The 15,469-nt window shown below is 64.7% G+C and overlaps 3 protein-coding genes across 4 annotated transcripts in view; 2 read left to right on the top strand and 1 right to left on the bottom strand.

Annotated features, from left to right (window-relative positions):
- The first annotated feature begins 6,264 nt into the window (after nucleotides 1-6,264).
- On the top strand, nucleotides 6,265-11,234 carry DUS3L (dihydrouridine synthase 3 like). 2 transcript variants are annotated; one of them, XM_030292808.1, is made up of 13 exons: nucleotides 6,268-6,482; nucleotides 7,136-7,409; nucleotides 7,664-8,176; nucleotides 8,522-8,563; nucleotides 8,687-8,839; nucleotides 9,101-9,217; nucleotides 9,417-9,482; nucleotides 9,560-9,670; nucleotides 9,916-10,012; nucleotides 10,203-10,278; nucleotides 10,593-10,781; nucleotides 10,857-10,985; nucleotides 11,080-11,234. In XM_030292808.1, the coding sequence occupies exons 1-13, from the start codon at nucleotides 6,385-6,387 to the stop codon at nucleotides 11,150-11,152; spliced, it is 1,938 nt and encodes a 645-aa protein (XP_030148668.1). In that variant the 5' UTR covers nucleotides 6,268-6,384; the 3' UTR covers nucleotides 11,153-11,234. The 2 variants fall into 2 exon arrangements, 1 of the variants encoding a protein (XP_030148668.1); XR_003964063.1 differs by lacking the exons at nucleotides 10,857-10,985; nucleotides 11,080-11,234 and having other exon boundaries at nucleotides 6,265-6,482; nucleotides 9,825-10,012; nucleotides 10,593-10,685.
- Nucleotides 11,235-11,315: 81 nt separating this feature from the next.
- On the top strand, nucleotides 11,316-13,599 carry PRR22 (proline rich 22). Its single transcript, XM_030292871.1, has 3 exons — nucleotides 11,316-11,893; nucleotides 11,997-12,059; nucleotides 12,456-13,599. The coding sequence occupies exons 1-3, from the start codon at nucleotides 11,764-11,766 to the stop codon at nucleotides 13,574-13,576; spliced, it is 1,314 nt and encodes a 437-aa protein (XP_030148731.1). The 5' UTR covers nucleotides 11,316-11,763; the 3' UTR covers nucleotides 13,577-13,599.
- A 1,577-nt stretch (nucleotides 13,600-15,176) lies between these two features.
- CATSPERD (cation channel sperm associated auxiliary subunit delta) overlaps nucleotides 15,177-15,469 on the bottom strand; it is a 42,847-nt gene continuing 42,554 nt past the window's right edge. Inside the window, exon 22 of the mRNA XM_030293043.1 lies at nucleotides 15,177-15,462. Coding sequence (XP_030148903.1) covers nucleotides 15,225-15,462 — 238 coding nt within the window. The 3' untranslated portion in view covers nucleotides 15,177-15,224. The remainder of the gene's footprint in view (nucleotides 15,463-15,469) is intronic.

The raw sequence follows: 15,469 nt of genomic DNA, 5'->3' as shown, positions 1-15,469 counted from the left end.
GCGTGCACGCACGCACACCCCCCAAAGGGCTTGTACAGGTTGCATCACTACGCGGTGATGGGGGACGCTCAGGCAGCCTCACCCCCTGTACGGGGGCTCATGGCGGCGTAGGATGTCTGGGTGTGGGCTCAACGAGCAGGAGTGTGCCGGGGTGTGAACGTGTGGGTAGAGTGGGGGCATAAGGATGAGCAGGTATCAGAGAAGTGGTGGCATCGGGTCCGCCCGGTCCTGGTCCAGGATGGGAAAGCCAGGTGTCTGCTCCCTGCGGCCTTGGGCCGATACCGCTTGTACGTGCCTCAGTTTCCCCATCTGTAACACGGGGTATTATCAGTAGATCCTAGTAGGGTTGTAGTAAAGATTGAGTAAGTAAACGTGAGTAACCATGCCTTGCTGGTGGTGAGTGGTGCCCAAGCGCCTGCCACTCTTGTCACCGTGTGCAGTGACACGCACACCCTGGCCTGGAGACAGAGGTATGGCACCCATGACCATTCGTACGGAGACCCACCCCAGATCTTTGATCCAGGCAGGGTCACGCCCAGGGCCATCCTTGTTCTCACACTCCTGGGACACCCTCATGACAACAGCGCTGACCCTACACACACAGGGTGGCCGCAGTCACCCAAGTCCTTGCCTGAGGACAGGTCCGGACACACACACAGGTGTCCTCACTTCGCCTCCAGCCGGACACTTACACACATGGACCCAAAGCTCACACTGCTCCCTGACACACACACACACACACACACACACGCGCGCGCGCGCGCCGTTCCCAGTGGAGACACAGACCCAGGTAGCTCACTGGCCCTCGAAGTGGCTCCTTGATTGCTCGTGCATATTTACACGCCACCCGGCACCAATGCATACAACTCGCACGGACACACGCGTGGGCGTGGCGTGTGACCCACTCCACACCCACTGCGGGCACGCGTGGCCGCACGGACACAACGCACTCCCCCGCGCTGTGCGCGCACACAGCCCTCGTGGGTACTTTTCACCCAATAACTCACGACACACGCACCACCCCGAGTGTGCGGTCGCCCCCCCACAGCCACCCCCACAGGCGCGCGCACACGCGCCGGGCCAGTCTGGGAGGCGTCGCCCCTCGGCGCAGCCAGGAGCCCACCCCCCGCCCCAGAGCCACCGTTAAGCTGTCACCAGCTGCCCCTTGGCCACCTCCCGCTCGCCCCGCGCTGCCTGTCGCCCCCTCCCCGCCGTGGCGGGGGCCATGGGGGTGGGGGTGTGCAGACACATGGGGCGCAGGACACACACATGTGCCCAGCATGTGGACGCTCGTAAAATGGTCGCCATGGCAACAGCAACTTGAAAGATTCGCCTCTTCCTCCGGGGTGGGCAGGGGCAGGGGCTCCCGGCGGAGGCCACGGTGGGTGGGGCGAGACGGAGGCAGGAGGTGGGACACCGGGACGCCCTTGGAGACCCCGTCCCACTCAGGCCCCCAGGAAGCCTGTTCTGCCCCGGCCGGCGCCACGGGGCCACAGGAGACGCAGGTGCACTCCCTCCTGTCACCCTCACACACCAGCGCGTCGCCTCACACAACCCTGCACCCCTGGCCGCTCTGTGGCACCAACCCACACACTTCGTTACCCCTTGGCCAGGCGGTGACAGACACCCCGTCACGCTGGCTGACTCACACGGCAGCTGGGAACTGGGGCGCCGTGGGCGCGCCCTCCCTCCGGCCCCCACCCCCCTCAAAGGAGCTGTCTGGGCCCGGCTGCCCGCTGCCCGGGAGGCCAAGGGGATCCAGGGGCCGGTTCTATTTGCAGGAAACACGGGTATTTACGACGCTTTATTTTTAAACCCTCCTTCTCCCAGACCGTGGCTGCTGTGGGGCGGGGGTGGGTGGAACCGAGCCTCGAGCGTCGCGCATCTAGTGCAGGGGACTGCGGTCTCCCCGGCACACGGAGAGGCGCAGGGAATCCGAGGCTCAGTGAGGAGCAGGGGACACTCGGCCCCTGCGGGGACACGAGCCTGCTGACCCCAGGGTCAAGGCCGCGGCGGAGGTGGGACAGCACAGGTGCACCCAGAACCCAGCTCTGCCACCTGCCTGGCCTCCGTGGTGTTTGCCTGGGAATCAGTTCCACGCACTCACTGCCTCCTCCGATGTCTCCCCCAGGTAGCTCCGGGCAATGCCCCCGCCCCCCCCCCCAACACGGCTCTGTGCTCGCTCTCGGCAGTTGTGAAACCCAAGGACCAGAGAGGTCAAGAGGCTGGCCCAAGGTCACACAGTAGAGAAGAGGCTCCAACCTGGGGCCGGATGATTCCAGAACATTCAGCCCCTGCCCTGGCCACTCCTCCACCCCTGACCCCCTCCCCCGGGGCTGGCCCCCTGCCCTCCCGGGCAGTCACTGCTCCCAAGGGGAGCGCTCTGTTCACTGGTGGAGGCCCATGCAGAGATTCTGGGAGGCCAGCGGCTGCTGGCCAAGACACGGACTTGGCCGGTGGAGAAGTTTCCATCTTAGCATCAGGAGCTGGTCCAGGCCCCGCGGGCCCAGGGCTGCACCCCAGGACCCCCAGGAACCGGTCCTACAGGGGTGGGGGTGGCCCGGAGGCCTCTGTGTCTTCTGTGTGTTCAGGCACCCCCCGTGGAGCCTCAGCCATCTCCATACCCTGAACGTGGCCCCACCCCACAGTGAGCTGGTAACTGAGTTTGCTGGGCCTCAGTTTCCTCAGCTGTGAAATTGCTCCCATATTTGCCCTGTGCCCCGTGCAGACCCTGAGTGGTGGGTAGTGTCGTTCTCCCACGGGGAAATGAGAGGGCTTGTCGGGGGTCACTGGGATGGTGGCCAAGAGGCTCCCCTAGTTTGACAAGAGGCTCTTGTCAATTAATTAAGAGGCTCTTAATTTGACCGTCATCCCCACGCTGGACGACGCTGAGAGTGGAGACAGGACTCAGCCCCGACAGGGGGACACGGCCCAGGGTCAGAGTTAGGGTCCGGGGGGGCCGGTTAGAGCTGGTGGCCTCGGCCAGGATGGGGCCCTTGAGGCCTGTGGGTGGCAGGAAGGAGCCGGCCGGTTCCAGGCGGGGGAGGACGGGAACAGGAGGGCTGGCAGTCATTTCTGCAGGGCCATTTGCAGCCACAGGCCACAGGTCAGGGGCCATGTCCCGGGGGGCCCCAGGTCAGCAAGTGGGAAAGCCATCAGGCCGGCCCGAGGGAGCCCGGGCGGCGGGACAGGCAGCTGGGTGGGGGCGGGGCTGGGGCTCACAGAGGCACAGCCACACACACGCAAAAGCCACAGATGTCTACACACTGTCACAGACACACATACAATAAGCACAGACACACCCTCACAGACACACATCAACACTCACCCACACTCAGAAACACAATTATATCCACAGACACCCCGCAGTCATACACACTCAGCAGTCACACACACACACACACACACACACACACACACACACTCACAGCAGCCCCAGCTGCCAAGGCTCGCGGGCGCCCTGTGCCACACACACACCACAGCACCCTGGCTCTTGCCATCCACCCGCCCAACTGCTGTCTCGTGTCCTTGGCCTGGGCTGCCCTAATCCCTGTCTCGTGTCCTGAAGCCAGAAGATAAGGGGCAGCTGCAGTCCCAGATAAAGGAGGCGCAGCCACAAATCCGGGGTGGCCCCGGCTGAGTCGGGCACGGAGCCCGGGCCGCACCCGCCTTGCTGCTCCCACCCCATCCGGCCTGGCTAAGAGGGACAGAGACATGGAGGGGGAGAGACACGGGGAGGGGGCGGGGAGACAGAGAAGAGGGACTCGGAGAGAGAGATGTAGACAGGAGCAGAGGGAGAGAGACAGAGACCCCTAGGCAGACAGAGGGAGGGAGAGAGAGTGCACGCAGCATACACAGTGACCGGCCAGAGTGCCAGCAGCGCCCGCCCTGGGCCCTGCCTCCCCGCATCCGAGTGCCTCCGTGTCCCCATCTGTACAGTATCCCCTGTGCCCCTGCCTCCTTCCTCCTTTTTCAAATGAGTCCAGATAGGGAATCCAGGGGCATCAGGGTGGCTCAGGCGGTTGAGCATCTGACTCTTGATCTCGGCTCAGATGGTGATCTCACAGTTCACGGGATCGAGTCCCGAATCGGGCTCTGAGCTGACAGCACAGAGCCTGCTTGGGACTCTCCTATTCTCTTAAAATAAATAAACAAACTTAAAAAAAAAAAAAAAAGGCATTCAGAGGATGACTCAGGGCTGAATCAGGTAGGGAGGACATCTTGTGAGACGTCCCCACACTCTCCAGGGCGACACCTGGAAGTTCTCATCCCCTGCCACAGCCTCAGTGAAGGCAGGATCCCCTAGAGCATTCCCAGCCCCTCTGTGCCTCAGTCTCCCAGCCATGATAAGACGCATTAATTCAGGGGTGCGTAGGTGGCTCAGTCGGTTGAGGTTCCACTTTGGCTCAGGGCATGATTTCACCATTCGGGAAGTTCAATCCCCACACTGGGGTGGCTGCTGTCAGCGCACAGCGACTGTGCTTAGGATCCTCCCCTGTCTCCCTCCCTCTCTGCCCCTCCCCGCTTGCGCTCTTTCTTAAAAATGAGCATTAAAAAAAAAAAGATGCGTTCACTTGGCAAGTGTTCATTGAGCACCTACTGTGTGCTGGGCCTGGTGCTGAGTGCTGGGGACACAGAGTGACTAAGGTGGACCCAACTCCTACCCTCTCTGAACTCATAATCCAGTGGGGAAGATGGTATGCGGCCTGGCAGGCCACAGGATGATGAGGGCCATGATTCCTGGGCGGGGGGGTGGGGGGGTGGGGGGACATGCTCAGGTGTGCCGCAGAGCCTGAAGGGGGCAGTATCCCCAGCAGGGGGCAGTTACAGAGGCTTCTGGAGGAGAAGGAGCAGGGAGGGAGAGGAGGGGAGAACTAGAGGGTGAGTGGAATGAACAAGGTAATCGGGAGCAGGGAAGAGACTTCTCGCAAGAGGGAACGGCATATGCAGAGGCTGAGAGGTAAGACTGGCTCGTGGGAGGTCTGGAATGAACTCGATGCTTGAGTTGAGGGGGTGGTGAGGAATGAAGCTGGGGAAGGCAGCGGGGGCTGGGTCCTGTAGGAACTTGGGGGCTGTGGTACAGGGCTGGGGCAGCGGGGAGACATGGAAGGATTGGGAGCAGGGGAAGGCCGTGGTCAGATTTGTGGCTGGGAGGGGCAGGATGGGAGACTGATGCCCAGAAAGGTGGTGATGGACTAGAGAGAGACTCTGGAGGTCAAGTGAGCAGGACACAGGAACCACAGGCTGTGGGGGGAGAGGCGGGCAGCTGATTCCCCGGGCTCTGGCTCGGGACGGTGGAGCGGTCCCTGGGCCAGCAACCTCTGGGACCCATGGATTCAGGTGGATTTGGGATGAATGCCTGTTCCCTCTACACAAGGTCAGAGAGTAGAATAAGTGAGTTAATGCAAGAAAAGGGCTTAGATGAAGTAAGCGCTCAATAATTGTTTAGTTACTGGTAAATAATTAATACTACTCCATTATAATAAGCAATTAATGTTACATCATCAATATTTATATTGTTATCAATGGGCAGTCCACAGTACCCTCTCCTCCCCTTACAGGAAGCCTTCCTTGATTGCCTTACACAGAAAGGGCAGGCCATCGCAAGGCAGACCCAGGGAGCCCTTGGAGGCCCCGAAGAGGGGAGGCTACGTTCAGGCAGCCCTCTGTGGGCCTCAGTTTGCCCACCTATCCAACTATCTCCCTAGGGAGCCGGGGAGCCTGCCGGACGGTGCGGGGAGACTCCTGATGGACCCTCATCGAACAATAGCACGGGCATCTTAGGAGGGAGGAGCGAGCTCCCGGCCGAAGCACAGCTCGGCACGGACTGCAGTGGCTTCTCCCAGTTTTGGATTCCACTAATTCCACCGCCTTATTCCCAGACTGTCCTACAGAGGGCAGCCGAGGCCAGCGACGGGGGACAAACCGCTCCGCCCACGTGCGCTCAAGGGCAGGGATTCGTCTGTTTCAGTCGCTGCTGCAGTTCTGGCATCTAGGACAGCACGTGGCACGCGGGCACTCAACTAATTACCTGTCGAATGAACGCCCCCGCGTAAAAGTAGGTGGAATTTAAGTTTGCTTAAAGCCCCGGCTTTAAAGTTTTTTAAACACTCCTGTGGGCCGACTGCGGCCCGTCGGGGGAGGCCCGCGTGGGGCGGGAGAGCCAAGAAGCACCTGCTCGCCCCGCAAACAGCTCGGCGGCACCGCCGGGCCTGGGACCCGAGGCTCCGCCCCCACGAGGCTCCGCCCCCACGCGTCGACGCTCGTACAATGGCGTCACTTGGAGCGCCCCGGCCTGCGCGTTTCCCCAGCCCGACCGGGAAGACGCACTCGCGACCCGGAAGGCCTTCCCGCCGCACTCCGAGGCGGGCGTGAGGGGGGTCGATGGCGGAGGGAGCGGCGGAGGCCCCAGCAGAGAGTGGTGGCGGCGGCGACTCGGGAGCCAGCGCGCCGGAACGGGGGGTGGCGCCCATTAAACCTCAGTGAGTCGCCGGGGCCGGGGGAGAACCTCACGAGGCCTTCCCGGCAGCTGCAAGGCGTGCTGGGCGTGCTGGGCGACGGGGGCGGCAGCCCACACGGGAAACTGGCGGGCTCTTCGGTCTGGGCCGTCCCACCGCCCGCGGGGACCGCGGCGCCTCCGGACACCGCGCGCGTTGGGGGCTGTCACGTGTGCTGAGGACCCCACGGTGCCGGCCGGGGCCGCAGTGCGTGCTGGGGACTGTAGTCTCCGCGTACGGCGGGAATGGCACTGGGGCACCTCCGGCCAACCTCGGGCTTGTGTCTGAAGCGAGGGCCGTGGGGCACGCTGGGGAATGTGGCGGCTGTGGCCCCGTTGCAAGGCATGCAGGGACATGTAGTTTTCTCTGGCCGAGCGTGGCCAGGGACGTTCAGGTCCGTTTGTAGTTTGGCTCAGCGCTGTGGGCAGTGGGACCCAGGCACAAAGTAGGTCCTGCCTGTGCCCTCGAGGTGCATCCGGGCCAGTAGTCGGCGGGTTCTAAGTAGTGCGCTTCCCATCAGCAGAAGCACTTAAGCAGGGACAGGCGTTCTCAGCCCCTTCCCCCAGCGTGCATTGCGACTGAGCTCCAGAAAGGTCTCCCTCCACGAGCTCTTTCTCCCACCGCCTCTCCACTGGCAGATACCTCACCACCAAGGAGCAGTTCCACGAGTTTCTGGAAGCCAGAGGGCAGGAGAAGCCCAGCCAGGAAACCGAGGCACGAGACCCTGGTGGCAATGACCTGGTTGAACCTGAGGCCAAGCGGATCCGACTGGAAGATGGGCAGACGGGGGAGGCAGCTGAACCTGGGGAGCAGCCGCAGGCTCAGAAGAGAGCCCGGGGCCAGAACAAAGGGCGGCCCCACATGAAACCCACCCGCTATGACAATAATAGGCTCTGCCCCTCCCTGGTCCAGGTGAGTAATTGTTGCTTGAAAGTCCCGGAGACCTGCGGTCTGAGCCGCCATGCCCCCAGTTTGATCCTCAGGACGTTATGACATAAGTGTCATTATCATTCCCATCTTTCAGCTGGACTAACAGGCTCGATGATGTCACCCGTGCGCCCAAGGACACACAACCAGGAGGGGAGGGAGTTGAGGTTCTCAGCCAGGCTGCCTGGCCGTCTCAGCCCCTTCCCGTCCTCCCTCGTTGCCTCTTCGTTTCCACGCAGGAATCAGCCGCAAAGTGTTTCTTTGGTGACCGCTGCCGTTTCCTGCATGACGTGGGCCGCTACCTGGAAACCAAGCCGTCGGACCTGGGCCCCCGCTGTGTGCTGTTCGAGACCTTCGGCAGGTGTCCCTATGGTGTCACCTGCCGCTTCGCCGGGGCGCATCTGGGACCCGACGGCCAGAACCTGGTGCGGGAGGAGTGGGTCCAGGCCCCGCCCGTGCGCAACGGCCTGGACAAGGCCCTGCAGCAGCTGCTGCGAAAGCGTAAGGTCCGCTTTGAACGCGCCGAGCAGGCCCTGCGCCAGCTGAGCAGGGACCGGGTGCCAGGCCCCTCCCCCGCTGCCGCAGTCCCCGAGGTCACGGGGGCCGAAAGCGCCCCCGGGCAGGACGGTGGTGACACCCAGCAGGCCCTCCCGGGGCCGGACGCCGGTGCCCTTCCCAGCGGCTCGGTGTGGACCCGTGGGCCCCTGACGGATGAGGACGTAGTCAGGCTGCGGCCTTGTGAGAAGAGAAAGGTACGTGTTTCGGGCTTCTTGTTCGGGGCACCGGTAGCGGCGGGGGCAGAGAGAGCTGGACAGAGAGTCAGGGCTGGGACGGAGGGAGGCAGAGGGGAAGGCTTCCTGCAGGAAGGGGCATCGGGGTGGGGTTTTGGCAGTCGGGTCGGAGCTCTGCAGCAGAGGAGCGCGCGGAGAACGGAGCGGTCCTCGTGGAGGGATGCGTTGACGTGTGCTGAGGCGCGGAGGGGGGCGCTGCCGGGCGGGGCAGGGCAGGGCAGGTGCTAGGCCGGGGAGGGGGAAGGCTCGAGAGCCCTCGCAAGCCAGGCCGGAGGGGCGAGCTTCCCTGTGTTTACTGCCCTGCAGCTGGACATCCACGGCAAACTGTACCTGGCCCCCCTCACCACGGTAGGTCAGCCCGACGATGCCGAGTGACCTCCCCTGCCTGGTGGGTCCTGGGGCTGGGGCGGGCGTCCGGGGCCCCCACCTGCCGCGTCCTCACGTGTGTGCGTCTCCCCCGCCGCCCCCCAGTGCGGGAACCTGCCCTTCCGGCGGATCTGTAAGCGCTTCGGGGCCGACGTGACGTGCGGGGAGATGGCCGTGTGCACCAACCTGCTGCAGGGCCAGACGTCCGAGTGGGCTCTGCTCAGACGCCACCAATGCGAGGATGTCTTTGGCGTCCAGGTGGGTGTTGCCCGAGGGAGGGAGGCGGGAAGGGCCGAGGGGCTCTTGGCTGCCTGGTTTTCGAGCAGGGTTCGGGGCCAGATCTCCGACTCAGTCACTCCCAGACCCCTCTTGCCTCTGCCGTGGGCCGGAGCGCCGACCCGATGCCCCGTCAAGGGCTGAGGGCCTTGGCCCGGGGCCACTGCGGGAAGACAGGGCCGCTGTCTGGATCCCCGTGGTGGGCGGGGGCGGTCTGGACCAGCTCTTCACCACCTGCCACAGCTCGAGGGCGCCTTCCCTGACACCATGACCAAGTGCGCCGAGCTGCTCAACCGCACCATCGAGGTGGATTTCGTGGATATCAACGTCGGGTGCCCCATTGACCTCGTGTACAAGAAGGTAACGGCCGCTCGGCCCTGGACCCCCACGGTGTGGGTGGGGCAGAAGCCTGGGATCTGGCCTTGCCCCCTGCCGAGTCCCTGGAGACCCGCGGCATCTCTGTGCCTCGGTTTGCCCGTCTGGGCAGCAGAGGCTGAGAAGGGCGTCAGGCCCGGCCTGCGTCCCGGCCTCCCTTGCTCCAGGCGCCCGTTTTTCCCAGGGGGGGGGCTGTGCCCTCATGAACCGCTCGGCCAAGTTCCAGCAGATCGTCCGCGGCATGAACCAGGTACGCGCCTCGACGTCCCTGCCTTGTCCCCAGCCCAGCCCAGCCCCGGGCCCCGCTGACTGTAGCCATCGCCGCAGGTGCTGGACGTGCCCCTGACGGTGAAGATCCGCACGGGCGTCCAGGAGCGCGTGAACCTGGCGCACCGGCTGCTGCCCGAGCTGCGGGACTGGGGCGCGGCCCTGGTCACGGTGGGTCTCGGGGCACAGAGGGTGTCGGGGCCGCGGGAGCGCTCGGCCGCCCTTCCTAATGGTCCCTCTCTGCCCGTCTCTCCCTCTTGCTCTCTGGCTCTCTCTTCATCTCTGTCTCCGTCTGTCTCTTTGCCTCTCTGTCTCTCCCTCTCAGCCCGTCCCTCTTGATCTCTCTGGGTCTCTTTCTCTGTGTCTGATTCTCCGCCTCCTGGGTCCTCCCTCCCCGCGCGTGGCTTCCTTTTCAGCTCCACGGCCGATCTCGGGAGCAGCGCTACACCAAGCTGGCCGACTGGCAGTACATCGAGCAGTGCGTGACAGCGGCCAGCCCCATGCCCCTGTTCGGTGGGTCCCCCGCCACCTGGCTCGGCCCTCCCGCCAGCCCTGCTCTCTCTCGGGCCGCATGCCTGGACCCCCCCCCCCCCCCACCGCCGGGACCCTTCCCTGCCCTTGTGGGTGTCGCTGGGCTGGCGGTAGCTCTCCCAGAGCTCCCATCGACACGTGGCTCCCTGAGACCCCAGCCTCTGTCCTTCAGGAAACGGGGACATCCTGTCGTATGAGGATGCCAACCGTGCCATGCAGACTGGCGTCGCCGGGATCATGATCGCCCGGTGAGTGTGCTCCGTGCGTGGAAGTATCGCAGAGCGTGGGGAAGGCGCCGGCGCACCCGAGCTTTGTTACAGCAGCCGCCGCCCCCAGCCTCGCTGCCTCGTTCCCCCCGCTCTCCGTCCCCAGCAGGTGGCTCTGCCAGGACACGGGGCAGAGAGATGGGGTCCCGGCCGCTGGCGGCGGTCGGGAGGGGACCGGACATTCGCGCCCGTGTGGGCTGGCACTCTTGGGCTTTGGTGGTCGGGTGAGCTTAGCTGCGAGGCAGGGACCAGGGCTCCGGCCTGACGGCCCCCTGCCCTGCCCCGCCCGCCCGCAGCGGTGCCCTGCTGAAGCCGTGGCTGTTCACGGAGATCAAGGAGCAGCGGCACTGGGACATCTCGTCGTCCGAGCGCCTGGCCATCCTGCAGGACTTCACGCGCTACGGCCTGGAGCACTGGGGCTCAGACACGCAGGGCGTGGAGAAGACCCGGCGATTCCTCCTCGAGTGGCTTTCCTTCCTGTGCAGGTGGGCGCCCGCGCTGTGCGGCTTGGGGGGCCGTGGGTGGACGGCTTGGCCTGACCCTGCGCCCGCCACCTGCAGGTACGTGCCCGTGGGCCTGCTGGAGCGGCTCCCGCAGAGGATCAACGAGCGGCCGCCCTACTACCTGGGCCGCGACTACCTGGAGACGCTCATGGCCAGCCAGAAGGCGGCCGACTGGATCCGAATCAGGTGCCAGGAAACCGAGGCGCCGCGGTGTGGACGGCTGGGGGGGTCAGGGGGCCCCAGGCCTGACCCTGCCCTCTGCCCTCTGCCCTCTTCACAGTGAGATGCTGCTGGGACCCGTGCCACCCAACTTCGTCTTTCTGCCCAAGCACAAGGCCAACGCGTACAAGTAGTCGTGGGGGTGGGAAGGGGCGTCTGAGGGCCCAGCGGGGTCTCCTGCTGCGTGAGCAGACAATAAATTTTATTCTTTTAAAACCCAGGCCTTTCTGTCACCCCAAGGCTTCCCCGTCCCGCTCCGGTCAGCTTTGTCTCGACGCCGGGCCGTCCCTGTCCCCCTCGGTTCCCTTTTCTTTCTCATCCGCGAGAGTCCCCGGCCGTCCCCATGGGCCCAGCCCTGTGCCGCCCGCTGCTGCCGCCCAGAGAGGCTCAGACCGCAAGGTAGCCACAAGGGCTCACGAGGCGGGGGCCTCGGCCTGCGTGGGTTTGGGTCCGGGCGGGCTGCCTGGAGGAAGGCACTCTGGAGCAGTCCAGAGCATTGCCCGGAGGCAGCACATGGGAGTCCGGGGTCTGCCCTGCCGTCTGTGAGGCCTGTCTCTGGCCGTCCCCCCCACAACCCCTGACGCCGGAATCCCGACCAGTGGGCGGGCCGCAGCCTGGAACCCGCCGCCCAGAGTAACCAGGCAAACAGAACTCTGTAGGACTCTGAACCTGTTCTCCGGGTGGGCCGCCAGTGCTCCCACCTGCTGCCCTCCTGGCCTGCCCGGGCCGGGACCCCTGCCTCCCCATGCAGCACCCCAAACCCTTCTATGCGCCCACAGCTCCCCAAGAAGGCTTCAGCCCCCAGGGCCCAGATGGCACTGAGGGGCCAGGCAGTCAGCCTCTCCCCACCTGCACGGAGCCTCTTCCTACTGTGGGTACGAGTCGGAGGGCGCTAGATGTGGGGCGGGCGTGGGGGTGCCCGATGGGGTGGGGGACCGGGGCTCGGGCCCCCACCCACCTGCCTGCTTTTGTCCCCAGGTTCCTCCAACCTGTATCAGCCCCTAAACCCGGAGAAAGAGGTGTTTCCAGCCCCTCCGGCAGGTACCAGCCTCCCCGTAACCCTTGACGAGGACGCGGGGGGTTGGGGGGGACGTGGAGCCGTCTAGGCCTGTCTTGCCCATGCCCCTGACCTTAGGTGGCCCCCAGAAGGTAAGGCCTGTGTCTCTTGTCTCTCAGGCCTTCAAGGGCAAAGCCTGTGCCCCCCATTCCCAGACAGGTCCCCCCCAAATGATGCCCAGGGCCCCTGACTCCCAGATGGGTCCCCAAAGGCAAGAGCTATGTCCCCATCCCTCAAATGGGCCGCAAAGCCAGGTCCGTGTTTCCCGTCCCCAGATGGGCCCTGCAGGTTTGGGCTGTGCCTCTCCCCCATCCCCCCTGTACTCCTCCCCTCATGGGGGTTCCCAGAGCTCCTCTCAGAACTCCCTCCCTGGCCTGCAGGTTTCCAGATGGCACCCTGCGGGTGCTTCTTTGACCCCCGCATCTACCGAATCGAGTGGGCCACCACTGACTTCGGCCAGTCGTCCCTGTACAAGCTGACGGCAGTGGGCGGTCGGGGGCCCCCCGGGGGTCCGGCGGGGGGCCCCGCCTCGCCAGGCACCTACCTCCTAGAGCCCCAGCACTACCTCAAAGCCCCAGTGCCGGCCCCACCACCCCCGCCCTACCCGCATTACCTGCCCGTTCCCGGGGGCCCCCAGTACCTCATGCCCTACTTCCCCCCCGAGGGGCCGGGGCCGGAGGCTCTGGGCTTTGTGGGGGAAGGGGGGCCCCCCGCCTTCATGGAGCTGCCCCCACCCCTGCTCAAGGAAGGCCCAGGGCCGCCCCCACCTGCCCCCAAGGAGAACAAGCTGCCTCCCTTGCTCATCACGCTCCCCGCTGAGGCCGCGCTGCCCCCCGGCGCCTATGGCCACCTCAAGGGCAGCCTCAGTCAGCTCCATGGGCCCGGTGAGCCCCTGGCCTTCCCCTCCGATGAGCTGCAGGGCGGTGGTGCCGGGCCGGCCCTGCTGTACCCGCCGGGCCCCGGGGAGCCCAAGGTGGCCGAGGCAGAGGCGGCCCCGCTGGGGGCGGGCGAGGCCAGGGCCCCCGAGGCAGCCAGGGCCTTCGTGCTGCCTGAGAAGGTGCTTCTGGAAGACGCCATGAAACTCTTCGACTGCTTGCCGGGCAACGCCGAGCCCGAGGGGTCCCCACGCAAGGCCCCCGGGCCGGCCCTGCCGGATAGCGGGGGCGGCGGAGACGACTCGTCCAGTGACATCCGCTCGTTGCACCTGCCGGACGAACTGCTGTCCTTTGACTACAGCGTGCCCGAGATCCTGGACACCGTGTCCAACGTGGACTGCCTTTTCAGCTTCAAGGCGCTTGATGAGGAGCCGGCGCCCCGCCCAGGGCCCCCCGCCGCCAGCACCGTGGCCCCTGCCTTGCGACCTGAGCTGCCCGGCAGGAGGAAGGCCGGCACCTCGTCCGCCAAGAAGGGGAGGCAGGGAGGCAAGGGCAAGCAGGCTGCGGGCCCGGCCAGCACCGCCCCCTCGGGGCCCAGGCAGGACCTGGGAGCCGCCCCCCATTAAAATGGATTTGACCTCTCGGCTCACTGTCTCACTGTCGGCTCGGTCGCATCGGGGCCCAGGGACGGTGGGCTGAGGCTGGCCGTGGGGGGCTGTCCCCTCCTCCGCCCTGTCGCGGGGGCACTGGTTCGCACGGGAAGGCCCAGCAGCCCCTCGGCACCTCCTGGGTGCTGGGCTTCCAGAGCTGAGCTGCGGAGGCTTAGAGTCCCGGGGAATCCTAAACCCCCCCCCCTCTCCGAGCCCCGGAAAATTGGGAGTCAGCCTGCAGGGATGGGCGCTTCCGGAAGGTGGGGAGATGCCGTCCACTTCTGTAAGGGTCTGTTGCCCGAGTGGCGAACGGGTTGCCCAGAGAGGGGTGGGAGATGAGGCCTCCCCACCCCCCTGCCTTCTCCCCCTGCAGAGGAGGAAGGGACCCTCCTGCCCCAGGGCCTGGGCTGGGTCCCTGGGACCTTCGTTGTTGGGCTCTGCCGGGTTAGCCCTGGGGGTGGCTGGGGTGGGCCCCCCTTCCCTGAACCCTCATTCCCAAGCTCGGGGGAGAGACAGCTGCTGGAACCGTGCTGCGGGCTGTGTGGCCGCATCTGCGCTTACCCCGCCCGGCCCTGTTCTGGGCCTGGACAGAGAGGCCGGGAGCTCACTTCGCCCAGCTTCCTTCTGAGCCCCCCTCTCCCCGCAGCCCCATCTGGGGTGTCTTTGAGACGAAACTCCAGGGCATTCGGTGAAGGGAAGGCCCCGGCACATGACGTAAGAGGAGGGGTTCGGTTTCCTTGGAGAAATGTTCGCTGCCAAGAGATGCCCGCCCAGGGAGGGCGGGGTAGGTGTGCGCGTGGAGGTTCCCCACCACTGGATCGCGACTGTTTGGGACAACTGAGGACGCCCACAATATACACCTAAGAATAATCGGGAAAGTCATGGGACTTAGGACGGGATGGCTGTCCTGGGCCGCCTGGGGTTCAGAATGAGGCGGTGGGTGGGGAGGGAAACCCCGGTGAACGGGTAGGTAGACTACACGTACCCGTGTACATTGTATATACGCGTGTGCACACGTCTGTGCACACGTGTACGTGCTACCTACACGCATGTGTAGAACAGGCATGCATGTCTATACACGTGTATAGGTCTGTGCCCGTGTGTGTGTAACCTGGGTGAATACACGCTATGGGTGTATACGTGCATCGCACGCACATGCGTGGACACGTGCATACGTACACACACGAGTCCCAGGTATACACACGTACACATGCAAAATCTGCCCGACATGTTCATGCACATAGCAAAACACACGTGTACGTGTTTGTATACACGTTAGGGTTTGTACCCAGGAAATGCAATCCCGCAGGTCGCGGTCTCCTACAGACATCCCCCCACTTGTCCTTGGGCCTTGTCCTCTACAGGACATGTTGCCGCGTCTCCTGCTTTTCGGAGACTTGCCTCTTGTCCCCCCGATGCCTGTGCTGGTTTATGTCACCGGCCTGCCCACCTCCTGTCCCAGCCCATGTAGGTGCCACGTGCAGAGGAACGCTGACGTGAGGACGTGGAGACAGACAGTGGCGGTGGGGTGTCGGGAAAACAAACCACGCCTGATACGCGCTGCCACTGGCTTTTTTCCAGAATGCTTTGTTTTAAGACAACTCTGGGCTCCTCCGCTGTGCGCTCAGCGCCTGCCTTGGAAACACGGGCAAAGGTTTCTGAGTCTCCTGCACAGATTCATCCAGAACTCCTTGAGCCTGAGGCCCTTCTCGGTGTGCAGCAGTTTGGGGATCATGTAGGCCGACCACACGGACAGCAGCATGGCCATTATGAGCGGGATGATGGTGACCGTCGTCGGGATGATGGACGGGGGCAAGGCCCCGTAGACGTAGACGCTGAAGGTGGTCTCCAGGTGACAGTAACTGCAAA

Source organism: Lynx canadensis, chromosome A2 (assembly GCF_007474595.2).
Source record: "Lynx canadensis isolate LIC74 chromosome A2, mLynCan4.pri.v2, whole genome shotgun sequence".
NCBI classification, from domain to species: Eukaryota; Metazoa; Chordata; class Mammalia; order Carnivora; family Felidae; genus Lynx; species Lynx canadensis.
Note: the sequence above shows the minus strand (reverse complement) of the source record. Positions and strands in the feature narration are given on the sequence as shown.

Bases quoted from the DNA above. Each gene is read 5' to 3' on its own strand.
- DUS3L (XM_030292808.1), top strand. From the start codon at position 6,385: ATGGCGGAGGGAGCGGCGGAGGCCCCAGCAGAGAGTGGTGGCGGCGGC. The intron at 6,483-7,135 runs GTGAGTCGCCGG...CTCCACTGGCAG, and splicing joins GTGGCGCCCATTAAACCTCA to ATACCTCACCACCAAGGAGC. The intron at 8,564-8,686 runs GTAGGTCAGCCC...GCCGCCCCCCAG, and splicing joins ACCTGGCCCCCCTCACCACG to TGCGGGAACCTGCCCTTCCG.
- PRR22 (XM_030292871.1), top strand. From the start codon at position 11,764: ATGCAGCACCCCAAACCCTTCTATGCGCCCACAGCTCCCCAAGAAGGC. The intron at 11,894-11,996 runs GTACGAGTCGGA...TTTTGTCCCCAG, and splicing joins GGAGCCTCTTCCTACTGTGG to GTTCCTCCAACCTGTATCAG. The intron at 12,060-12,455 runs GTACCAGCCTCC...CCTGGCCTGCAG, and splicing joins GTTTCCAGCCCCTCCGGCAG to GTTTCCAGATGGCACCCTGC.